Source organism: Podarcis erhardii, assembly GCF_964252035.2.
Source record: "Podarcis erhardii genome assembly, chromosome: 4".
In the NCBI taxonomy this organism is placed as follows: Eukaryota; Metazoa; Chordata; class Lepidosauria; order Squamata; family Lacertidae; genus Podarcis; species Podarcis erhardii.
Genome location: NC_138508.1, coordinates 34,012,978 through 34,025,451, shown reverse-complemented (window position 1 = coordinate 34,025,451; position 12,474 = coordinate 34,012,978). Strand labels below are relative to the sequence as shown.

Below are 12,474 nucleotides of genomic sequence, written 5' to 3'. Positions count from 1 at the left end.
TTTGTCTGATTCCTGTTAGTGGATATATCACCTGATTGGAGTTGGGATTTAGGGGGGGAAGAACCTTAATATTCCTTTAATGAGTGTAGCTATTTCCTGAATGGCCAATTCATTTACAGTGGTGGCATCTATGACCAGTGCTGTGCACAAGGGGTGTGTTTCTGGGGGTGGGAGGAAAACCCCCCACACAATTTGAATAAAGCTGGGTAGAGAGAGAACTTGGTGAAGCATGCACAAATAGTTCTCTAGGGACTTGCTGTCTGCTGAAGGAATGTCTGTATATTTGTAAATCAGGGTCAGGGGACTTGCAATCCTCCAGATGTATTGGGGCAGCTCCTACTAGCTCCAGCCAGGATGACCAGTGGGAGTTGGAGTCCAGCAACATCTGGGGGGCCACAGGAGGTTCCCCACTCCTGTTGTAAATAAAATCAAATATTAGAAAGCCAATCCTAGTGCTATTACTACTCTGAGTTCCATGCATGGAACAGTACATTTCCATGCCCTTCTCACTTCAGCTCCATTTAGTCGTTTCAGAGGAGGCCTCATCAATGTTGTACATTGATGTGGTATGAGGGGATAAAACTGGGATAAGTTGTCTTGGGAAATCTGAGACCAGCCGCTTTATGTTAGCAAAAGGGCCTTGATGGGACATGAGGAGTGGGGAGGCTGCGGCTGGGTGAAGGACTTAAGAACCCTCCCATGTGAGCAGATGCGCTCTGTTGTATCTGTCACTAAATTTCCCATGTCCAAAGGAAGCGAAATTCTTTTGCTGTGCCCCTGGAGCTTTTCGCTGCTTGAGGAAGTGGGGAGCACATAACAGTATGGTTGGTCATTCATCTGAGATTCTCTCAGTTTACTTATCTTCAAAACCAGCTGCCTGTACTTTGACTGCGAAAGACCCTTGATTGTACAGTAGCTGTCTTGCCTTCTTGGAGGGCCAAAGTTCATTTGAATGGCATATCAGTTCTTCTCAACAATGCAAGTACAGAGAAGACAAGTATAATTATTTTTAAAATCTCATTTCCTCCACATTTTGAGAAGCATATTTATAGAAATGGCAATACTTTTAATAGCTGAAATGGAAAATGTATGAATTCATTGGTTACAATTTGCACAGGGCAGCACCTACAGTGGGAAACTCAGAGCTCTCAGGTTTCTCAAGATTGCTGTTGTTTTTATGAAACTTATAATACAGCTAAAACTTTTAAAAGCAGTTTAAAAACAATTTTCTAAAAATAAAACTTCTAAAAAAACCCAATAACTCACTCAGTAATTCCAGTATTGCCAGGAAAAGATCTTTCAGCCACCAAATACCTAAGTGAACAGAAATGTTTTTAGATTCTTCCTAAAAGTTAATGAGAGAGACAGACATACCTCACTACCTTGGGACTATGTATGCTAGGACTAACATTTTGAACTGGGCCCAGTAGCGCAGTGTAAGCCATAGCTAAATCATAATTTTGCTTAGACTGTTTTGTGGGAACAGGCTATTGGGTGTTTCAGTTATTTACCACAGCAAATGTGACCGCCACGTGAAATGTCAACTGGCCCACACTCAAGGTCATATAAACAAATACAGGCAAAGAGGGATAAAAAAATAATGGCGAAAAGGGGGAAGAAAGCATAGGCCTCATGCTGCTTGCCTCCTCTGTTAACATCTGAATTTAGAAATTCTGGAATGTTTGGTATTGGCTATGTTACAGAGTTTAGTTTCTTTAGAACTGATGTATTTTGAATGAGTGCATTACAGACTTGTGACACCTTTTGTTATTTATTTACAAATATACAAGCAGAGAATACTGGTAGCAAATACAAGGCTACGAGAGGCAGCTAGTCTGCTAACCCTGTATCCGAGTATCAGACAGGGACCCTGTACCTCCAGATTCTCCCCCCCCCTCTCTCTCTCTGTGTGTGTGTGTGTGTGTGTGTGAGAGAGAGAGAGAGAGAGAGAGAGAGAGAGAGAGAGAGAGAGAGAGATCTTCTCTCCATTTAAAATTCAAATCCTAGCTCCAAACTTTCTCGGCAACTCTTCTAACCTGCTGCTATTCTACAATGAAACCTAAAGTAGCTTACATATAGATTGTAGGCAGTCTCCAATCTTCATCCTGACCAGAGCCCATGGCATGCTTAACTTCAAAAAGATTGTCGCATCATGTGCTTTCAGACTATTCCCTTAACTCTGAGAGGTGTCGTCTTCCAGATTCTGATTGGTACTATATTCCATAGGCCAATAAAAGCCTTCTGGCTATCAGAAAAGAAAAAAAAAACAAACCACATTTCTGGTCATTAAGGACCATTGAGATTCTTTAGTTAACAATCCTGGCCATTCGCAGTGAACAGAAAGTGCAGTTCACAATGCTATTGTGTCACATCTCAATGAGACGGAGGAAATCTTCTATTTCTCCTAAGCTAGGAGAAAGCATATTTGGAAAGTTTTTTAATGCTTCTGATGTTTGTCAGTAGTTAGGTACAAATGGCAAGCGTACATTTGCTCTAGTGAATTTTATACCACCCTGTGTGTCCTGCTTTAACATTAAACATGTAATCTTAGTACATAATTTCAAGGCAGGTTTGTGAATATGTTCTGGCAAGAGAGGAGACAAATGAGAAAACAGTTCAGTGATGGCTAATTCATGATCAACATAGGGTCTGATTTTTTTGGTTAACGTAGTGAGCTATCTTTGACTCCTGTGTTTGAGTTGGGTAACTCTACATTGCTTTGGTTCACATGCTATCTTGCTGTTGTCACTATGCTTGGGGCCTCTTCAGCAGTTGAGTGAAGAAGCCACTTGACCTGTAGACAGCTGGCTAAGAGGGGATTGTGGTATTGTTGTACAACTAATGTCAGCTGAGAGGATGCAGCTGTTCACAGCAGTTAAAACGACTTGGAGAAGATTTTTTTTTTAAAAAAAAATATTTCAGGAATTGGGGTGGGAGGGGGCAAAGACTATAGTGGTCTTGGATCCCAATAGCCATAAGGAAAAGTACTGGGAGTGTACTATCTTAAAGATAATTAATCTATAATGATGGGTTTGTATTGTTAGTTTTATGTTAGAGTTGAAAATGGGTGTTAGAACGAAAGCTCTGTTTCACTTTTTTACTTAGAAATGCAGCTAGATATACTGTGGATCATAGATTGAACATTACTAGCAACTGGGATTATTTTTTTTAAGTGAATAAGAGCATTTGTTACCTCTGCTTAAATAGGGTGTAACTTTAAAAGACAAGCCATCTACTGTGGTTACCGACCAAGCGTACTTAATTTTTTGTTTTGTGTTTTCCAGAGACTGACCAAGGAAGAATTCTGGCAGCTTGTACAGCAAAGCTATGGCTCTGAGCTCGGTTTGAACACGGAAGAGATGGAAAACATTTATTCTTCATCAGAGGAGAATGGACAGTCAAGGTAAGAATATGCTGCAGATTACCACAAAGGAAGGTACATATTATTGGCATCCCATTTTATACAAGTCATTTGAAAGGCTACTATTGAATGCACATAGAGTTTTGCTTATTAGTGGTGTTTTCATTTTTCGGCACGATCCTCTTCCTATACAGATATAAAGCAAGTATAACTTCTATTTTGCCCTTCTAATTCCGAGCTAGTTTAGAGATTACCACTTGCCTGCTTAGATTGATGAAAAGGTTGTATCCGCGGTGATGCTGGCTTGCGTGTTCAAGCAGTAGCAGTAGCAACACACGTGTTGCCGGTTGGATGCCAAAGTATATCAGGAACTATTAGTGCAAACCATGCAGCAGTGGCACTGCTACGTGAAGGTGTTGCATAGGGTAAAGAGCATGTAAATGTTAACTGGCTTCCATGTTTTTCTGCTACAGGGGTAGAGGCCTTTTGGCAACTTGCATGGGCAAACTGAAAAGGAATGTGTGGAAGTATGATGCTAAATATCCAATGGAAGGTGTTTCCAAGGATTTAGCATATTCTTTTTCGAAGGTGCTATTTTTACTTGTCTTGGGGCTGACGCTTACCTAATAAGATCATGTATACATTTAGCAGCTCAAGTGCAAGATCTACTTTATCTGCTCAGGTTTCCTGGGAAGAGAAGGGAACTTCATCTTTTGGGTGTCCTTTGTGGAAGTTGTTTATACTATGAATTCACTGAGTGACTGGACATCTGTGTTAAATCAGTTTTCTAGTTGAAGAAGCTCTAGGAAATGTATGGGTATGATTCCTTCTATTAGTCCCTCTTGGTGTGTGCATGCATAGGCACATGTGCATGTGCACACCCACACACCCAAGCACATGTATTTTTGCTTCATGTACGGTAACTAAAACAGTTGAGTTCCTTTGGTTGCAAGGGCTTGAGCAGACGTTAACTTCTATCACATCTGTTGTTTCACAGCAGCTTTAAAATGTGTTTTTGCTTTAAAAAGACGAAGCCTACATCCCTTATTTCAGCTCTTGACAATATCAAGAAGCTTCCTTGTTTGTGAAAAATGTAGTTTCTGTAATATTACAGCATAGTAATTTTTGTTGCATCCTTCACAATATTGTATAGAAATGTCTTAGTACTTTTATATACAATATTGTGGTGAAGGGTAGAATGCCAATTATTCTCATCTTTAATGATGCCTATAGGCCAGCCAGCCTTCTTCAATACAGTGTGCTCCAGCTACTTTGTACTACAATTTCCATCAGTCCAAGCTAGCACAGCCATTGGAGAAGGCAACTATAACCCTTCTGTTTTGTGTCTGTTTATGTCTGTATCCCCACATTTGGGGGGTATGCATTAGCAACCCTTAACACACAAAGATTCTAGAGTCAAGCTTCCAAGAGGCTCACAATGCTGTCCTTCTTGCAGATTAAACACATTTTTCAAAGGCTTGCTTATAGACTTTCTGCTCCTTCCCCCCCCCCCCCTTAGCCACTGTGGGGCAGCAAGAAATTCCTGGGTCTGAGAAGGTTGAAACCTTTCCTCTCCTAGTTTTTGGATCAACATTTAGTGTTGGCAACTTTCTATAAGGAAATGATGTTTCTGGTGAACATGATAACCACATTGAAACAAAATGCTGTCTCAACTTCTAGTGCTATGGGTGCTAAACCACCAGAACCGGGGTATTATACTATACCACTCCTAGGGCCTTAGGAATCAATATGACTCCGTTTTCTTGAGTGCAGAGACAGCACAACATGTTCTTGAGAGTGCTGCTAGCTAGGAGGCTGCTGTGGATCACTGGGAGAATCAAGGACACTCAGCAATGGTGAAGTAGAGACACCATGTCTTTCATAACCCTTGACACCATCCCTACTATTTGCATGCATGGGAATTCCAGGTGACAGTATCTAATCTGTGCTGCTGAATATTACTGCATGCATGCCACTTTGAATTCACATCCTCTTAAACTGGGTTGTGCTTCATGCTACCACTTTAAGAATCGAGGATCTGGGCCAGTGACTGGTCTCAAAATACTTTAAGACTTCTGTGCCATTGCAGTCCACTGATTACAAAGGTTTGACAGAAATGGACCAGAGAGTACAGAAGTGGGCAGTAGAGAGTGCTGTGTGCATATTGCTTGTACTATTTTGGCCACATCAGCCTTGGTTTATTCAACTGCTTCACCTATCAAAGAGGAGAGAATAATCCAACACGGAGGCAAGATCCTGTACTGAGATGATGAGATGCCTGCATTTGGCAGCTTACTGTAGTACATAACAACTGCTTTTTCAAAAGTGATCCATCCTTCTAAACTGTAGCAAACCACATAGGATTCATGACTCAATTAAGCTAGACAAACACAGTTAGTGGCCTGGTAAAATGCATTCTACTCCAGTGCCTAATTTGGAGCCTAGTTTTGACTTCCTGCTTTACTTACAAGGACAAGGGATTATCCTTCTCCTTGAAAGTTTGCCTCTGTGTAGTTTCGGCCAGACAAACAATGGGACATTTTCTTTATTTGCTAATCCCTTACTGAGGAAATTCCATCATAGCCTTCAGTTCCATTAAAATCTATTTTTGGTACTATATTAATTGATGGCGAAGCCTTTCAAGCGGAGGGCAAGCTGTGATTTTCTTAAGAGAAAATCCTTGGTAAGCCTTTTAGGAATCAACAAGGGTAGTATCTACATTCTAACCTAATGTGGACTTGAGTACCAGCTTTCTCCTCTAAGCATAACCAATTTAATTAGTAATAGGGAGATGGCCCATGATCTTGATGTCTGGAGGACATTATTTCTTTTTACCTGGATTATAAAAATCTGCTGATGAAAATAGGAGAAGCTGTATGTTTGCAATGCTCTGGAACTGTGTGAATTAGCTTTGCCATCATCACACCATTTCCTAGTGAAGTGTGAACTAACAACAGCATTTTCTCCCGGCCAGTGTGGAGGACTAATGGGGTCCAATGGATTCCTGAACGCGCTGGGTTTCTTCTTTCCCAATGGATTGAGCTGGCAATCATGCTGAGACTCAACTCTGTTGTGAAAAAGCGAGATGCAATGAGCCATCAACATGGTTGTTCTCGGAAATTTGTTCTGCTCCCTGTCTTGCTATGGGCAGTGATGGAAGCTGGGTTATGGCTAGTGTGGAAGTTGCGGAAATCTCTGTGTAAAGTCAATCCAACAAAGATGACAGCTCATAGTTATGCTTACTGTGTGACAGTGAGATTGGCAATGAATGGTTATCTAAAGTAGGTGAGAGAGACTAACTGCATATTTAGGCATCTATAAGGAAGCACTTTGACATTTGTCCAAATTCTGTCCTGATTTTAATCTCCCTTGTCGATATCTCATGCTGTATATGACTGCACAAAAGATGGTTGGAAAAATAAGCTAGAGGTAAGGAACTCTGTGCTCTATTCATACAACAAAGCAGCATTAATTTCCATCTTCATGTTACACAAGTTAGTTGTACCACCTTTCACAAAGTCTGAAAAGCTGATATTTACTCAAAAGCACAGGAAAAGAAATGAAGTAACTTGGCAGTAATAAGACTAGATGTCTTAAGGCTGACATGTTGCACTTGCCACATTGGAATTCCAAAATGGTAAAAAGTACTAACAATGTATGTGAAATAAGTGTAAGTTAACTCTGCTGCTATTTTTGTCTCTGGCAGATCTAGCCTTTGTGACGAATCTGGGGATAAGGAGTCACCTAAAGCAGTTGGTGTAATTCGAGAACCCATTGCTCAGATACTTGAAGTTGAAACGGAGTCTCTTAATGGAAACATACGGACAGAAGTAAGCTATGAAGGAGTCTCTGTACCCCCCTCTCTCTCACCCTCAGTGTACAACACTAGCAGTGTTGGGGGAAACAGGGTAATCAGGCTGACTACGGCTTTGCCACGTCCAAAGCCCCTTTGTTTCTCTGACATGCCCTCAGAAGGTATCCTATGGTACCTTTGTAGCTGGTATAGTGAATTACCGTATTTTTCCGTGTATAAGACTAGGATTTTTTCCTAATAAATTATGTCAAAAATTAGGGGGCATCTTATACACGGATAGTGCCGAGGCCATTTTCTTAAATTTGAGTCCCCCCAAATAAGGGGCATCTTATACATGGGGGCATCTTATATATGGAAAAATACAGCATTTCACACTGTAACCAATGAGAAGGGAAAAGAAAAGGTACTTCTCAATCAGCCCACAGGAAAACAGTAGGGCAATAGATATGGTGATTGCTCTTCCAGTGCATCTCCCCCGCTCCCACTCCCACAATTCGTTGCTAGAAGTTGTCTTATAAAAGTATTTTTGAGCAACTTGTGGTAGTCCTGTCCTCTGCGCCCCCCCCCCCCCCAGATTTGAAAGGGAAGCAGAAATCTATTTATCTATTTTCTGCTGCACATCATGCGCTGTATATGAACACTTAATGAGCTTACAAATTTGTATTGGAAATGAATAACAACAACAATGGAATCTTGACATTGTCCTTGGTAGATTAAATCTTGTTCTGATTATTGTGGCTGTGTATGCAATTTGAGTTGAGATGGGCGGGAATACTTCACTTCAAGGCATGCTGATCGTTCCCATATAATTAATTTGAAATCCATATTTTTTTGCTCGACACATTTCAGACTGCTAATTCTGTTATGATATGTAATACCCATATCTGCTTTCACTCCCACATTTTCCTGGCATTTGAAATCTCTGAAGTTTTGTTAATGACAGATCTGAAGTACTCTCATTATCTTAAAAATATATCAACATTCTGTTCAGCACATAATTCTAATTTAGTATTCACAAAGTTTCAACACTAAGCAAAATGCGGTAACAATTACTTTACTTCAGTAACTACTGCAATAATTAATATTTATATAACATTTTCCCCCACACCCACTCAAGGTGCTTCATACATATTTATTATAAATATATAATGGAAAGTTTAAAAAGCAGAGCTGCTGTTAACCCTTTTAATTTCAGTAAGTTTTGCATGGGAACTCTGTGCATGCTCCATTGAAATGAATAGATTTCAGGGCAGCGGTACTTGGTGCACTGTATGCAGACATCCAAAAACCTGTTTTATAGAACCTGTTACGGAGAATGCATATTTTGGGGGCTATGTGTTCAAGAGTTCTTTCTGCTGGTCTTTTTTTTTTTTATCAGGAAATTGTGAATAGTAGTCCCAATACAATTTTAACTGTAACTCCTTGTAAAATAAACATGATGGACTATGTGGATGCTCTCTTTCACTAGGGCCCTGAGTTAGAGGAATTGTACTGTGATAAACAGGACAGGAGGAGTTCCCTGCTTCCTTCAGAAAGGAAGCCAGCTGATGTAGCACAACGCAAATTTTCAATACAGTCCCCGGATCTAAATGAGAACTTCGCTCAAGAGAAGAGCAGTGCGTCAGAAAGTGATGAAGAAGGTAAATTGTTTCCATTTCATAAACAAAGTCCTTAAAACCTGGTCCCAGGAAGGGATAGCTAAAGTAAACAAAGGGTAATGTGGAAGCATGAAATCCAAGGGTCTGCTGTACATTTACGCTATTTATTTCCAGTATAGGTAGTTGTTGATAGGCGGGCCAGTCCTGTGACCCGACTATGCTAGCAATTGCAACTCCGCTGCTTGCATCAGATAATGTCATTGAAGTCTTATGCACTCAAAGAAGCATTGATGAAAGCACAAAAACTGCATTTAAAACCAAAGGTAGAGTAGCACTACCAACAACCATTCCACTGTTGTCCCTGTCTGCTGTATTACTAACCATTACTAACCTTGATGTTGGCTTCTGATGATGCCCTCACATTATTCATTCATCATTTTATTTGTACATCACCTTTCCATTCTTAAAATTGTGCTCAAGTTGACTTGCAACATAAAAAATTGCATAATTACAAACTTAACAAAGGTAATGGTAAAGGACCCCTGACAGCTAAGTCGAGTTGCAGACGACTCTGGGGTTGTGGCGCTCATCTCACTTTACAGGCCGAGGGAGCCGGCATTTGTCCGCAGACAGTTTTTCCGGGTCATGTGGCCAGCATGACTAAGCCGCTTCTGGTGCAACGGAACACCGAAACCAGAGCAGCGCATGGAAGCGCTGTTTACCTTCCCGACAGTGCTGTGCCTATTTATCTACTTGCACTTTTTGGGGTGCTTTTGAACTGCTAGGTTGGCAGGAGCTTGGACCGAGCAACGGGAGCTCACCCCGTTGTGGGGATTCAAACCGCCAAACTCCTGATCGGCGAGCCTGAGAGGCTCAGTGGTTTAGACCCATGTCCCATTAACAAAAGTAGTCATAGGCAATAAATAAAACACCCATGTCCCATTAACAAAAGTAGTCATAGGCAATAAATAAAACACATCAGAATGTTTTGCCAGTCTCGTTGCATTCACACCAGTCTTCCCCAACCTGATGGCCTCCAGACATTTTGGACTGCAACTCCTATCATTCTTGACCATCGTCCATGTTGGCTGGGAGGTGTAGTTCTGAAAGCTGGAGGGCACCAACTTGGGAAGGCTGATCCACACAACCCTCCCAACTCCTATAAATTTGAGTTACTGTGTTGCTTGGCTATATTGACATAAAAAGTGAGATTGGCAAAGACTGAAATGTCTTGTTTCAATATTACATTTTGCAAATGGTACATCTGTCACTTAGTTGCCGCAGAAATCTGTAGCTTTGGAATATGGACACTTTATTTTTAACGTAGATAAGATTTGTGTTGCACAGGCAGGAAGGGGTTTTTTTTTTGTTAGTACTTCTGATTATTTTTCAAAAATGTTTGAATGATCTCTGAACTAAAATGAATATGCAGCGGTGCCTCTGGATACACACACCTCTGGTTGCATATCCTTCAGGATGCGAACCTGGCAAACCCGGAAGTATTTTTCTGGGTCTCATTGCATCTGCAGAAGTGGCACCCCCGGTTGCGAATTCCTCAGGATCCAACCAGAGCTCCGGAATGGATCCCGTGCACAACCGGAGGTACCACTGTATTCTAAATGTAAGAGGTGTTCAGTTTTAGCTTTCACTTCATTTTCACAGCCATCCCTCTATATACAGCTACAGTTTGGCAGTTTCTTATGTCCTCAGTCTGATGTTGGAGAGAGGCATTCAAGGCTGGGCTGTCTTTTTCTTCAATTTGTTCAGTCTGTGGCTTCTTCCTTCAGGACACTTCCTTCAGGAGTGTTGCTGAGAAACTTTGCCTTGACCATGTGGTTGGGAGCAATTAAGAAAATAACCTTGTCCACACTGACATCCAGGTGCTGTGTTTGGCCTAAGATGAGATGGTTATATTTCTAGTTACCATGTGCAAGGATTAGCTTTTTGTGTGCCCAGAAAAGTAAGTGCCACTTAGCTTTGACATGCCAAAAGCAGAATTCTGCACATTCAGGCAGGTGTGTGCGACTGATTAGCCTATACTGGGGGTAAAGGGAGTGAAAGGCTATATTGCATTTCAAGTCATTCAAGTTAGTTTCCAAAAAGTGATAGGAAAAGATAGGAAAAGCTTTTAAATATAGCTACGAAACACTCACCCCCAGTTAGCTGAAATGAAGGGTTGTATGCAGTGGTGTGTCTCTGCTGAATGAAAGGCACTTTGATCAAGCAGAAGCTGCCATCAACAAAACAGCAAGGCAGTTTTTGCTAATTTCCCCTCAGTCTGCTCCGGAGAACCCTTCAGAACAGCATGGGAGGTGGTGCAGGGAAAGGGAGAATCAACAAAATCCACAATTCCCATTCTATTGATGAAAGCCTCTGCTAAATCAAAGAGCCTTCTGCCAATGAAGACCATTTGATGCAATCCATATTGTGTCATCCACTGAAGGGTTATTAGTGAATACTGTTTTTTCCTACATGAGTGCCCATTGACAGGGGTCACGGGGATATAGGAATGCAGTGAATGTGCACAGGCTCAGTGTTCCCCTGGGGCCATTATATAGGTCTCCTTTCTGCAAGCAGCTGAGCTTTTTATAAGGGTAAGCATTTTTTTTTTAAAAAAAAATGGGTAACCAAAACAGCAACAACCACCCAAGGAATATTATTTGCAAGATAAACACTGAACCTTGTCAGGAAACATTTCCTTACCTTGTGGTTTGTTCCTTTTCGTTTCTATACTGCAACACACCTGTCTGGCAGTGTGAGCAACTGCACAGAGCGAGTAATTGCTTGTGATTAGTGGGCTAAGAGGCATATCTCTATATTAAAGTCTCCAGTGACATGTGCACCTTGTCATTATGAACGTACTGACATTCTGTACCTTAGTACTTTTAAGTTTAATTTCCTGATTTTAATTATAGCACAAAAGTGTTCTTGCCCCATTCTTTGCTAGTTTGAATAGATATACTTTTTTAGATTCTAAATGCAGTGAGCATGACTCTGTAGCAGCCAGAACTGTAGATCATGTGGAAAATAAAACACTTTTCATTGTGTTCACTTGCATTTATCATGTGGGTCGATGTTTGCCTCTAATTACCACGCCTGGATATTTTAGGATATTGCAGTACTTGTCTATTGTTAGTATAGAGAACATTGCACCATCTCAGATTCCTCTCTGTGGTATTTGCTTTCAGCAGTCATTACTGTATGGACTCCACTGAACAAGCACCACATCTCAGTTTTGTACTGTAGTCCTGATTTCTCTCAGTACTGGGGAGAAGATGAAGGATACTCTTGCTCTTCTTTGCTTTTCTTCCCTCATCACCAAAATATGTTAGGTCTGACTTACTTTTACTTTACTTTTGGAGAATGAGAATCAATTCAGTAATTATTTATTCACTCTTAAATATTACACACAGTGCTGCTATCATGCCATTTCGTGTATTCCCTCTCACACTCTGTGTGTGTGTGTGTGTGTCTGTGAAAAATTAGCTGCCATAATCTTTTCCCACATCAGCTTAGAAATCATCGAAAACAATACGAAACATATAAAACGTAAACAACATAATTGTAATAATAACATCCTTTTTTAAAAAACAAAACACAAATATATCACGGCCAGCCATATCAGTCTAAGATTATAAATGAAGGCTACTGCCTAAAAACAATACTTTATAATAATAATAAAGTTTTAAGAGTCCATCTGA

At 40.7% G+C, this 12,474-nt stretch overlaps 1 protein-coding gene across 4 annotated transcripts in view; it reads left to right on the top strand.

Moving 5' to 3' along the window:
* The window catches only part of GRAMD1C (GRAM domain containing 1C), a 58,204-nt gene that overhangs the window by 32,098 nt on the left and 13,632 nt on the right, over positions 1-12,474 (top strand). For all 4 annotated transcript variants that reach the window (XM_081859712.1, XM_081859711.1, XM_081859714.1 and 1 more), the window contains exons 7-9: positions 3,285-3,403; positions 7,068-7,191; positions 8,644-8,815. In XM_081859712.1, coding sequence (XP_081715838.1) covers positions 3,285-3,403; positions 7,068-7,191; positions 8,644-8,815 — 415 coding nt within the window. The remainder of the gene's footprint in view (positions 1-3,284; positions 3,404-7,067; positions 7,192-8,643; positions 8,816-12,474) is intronic.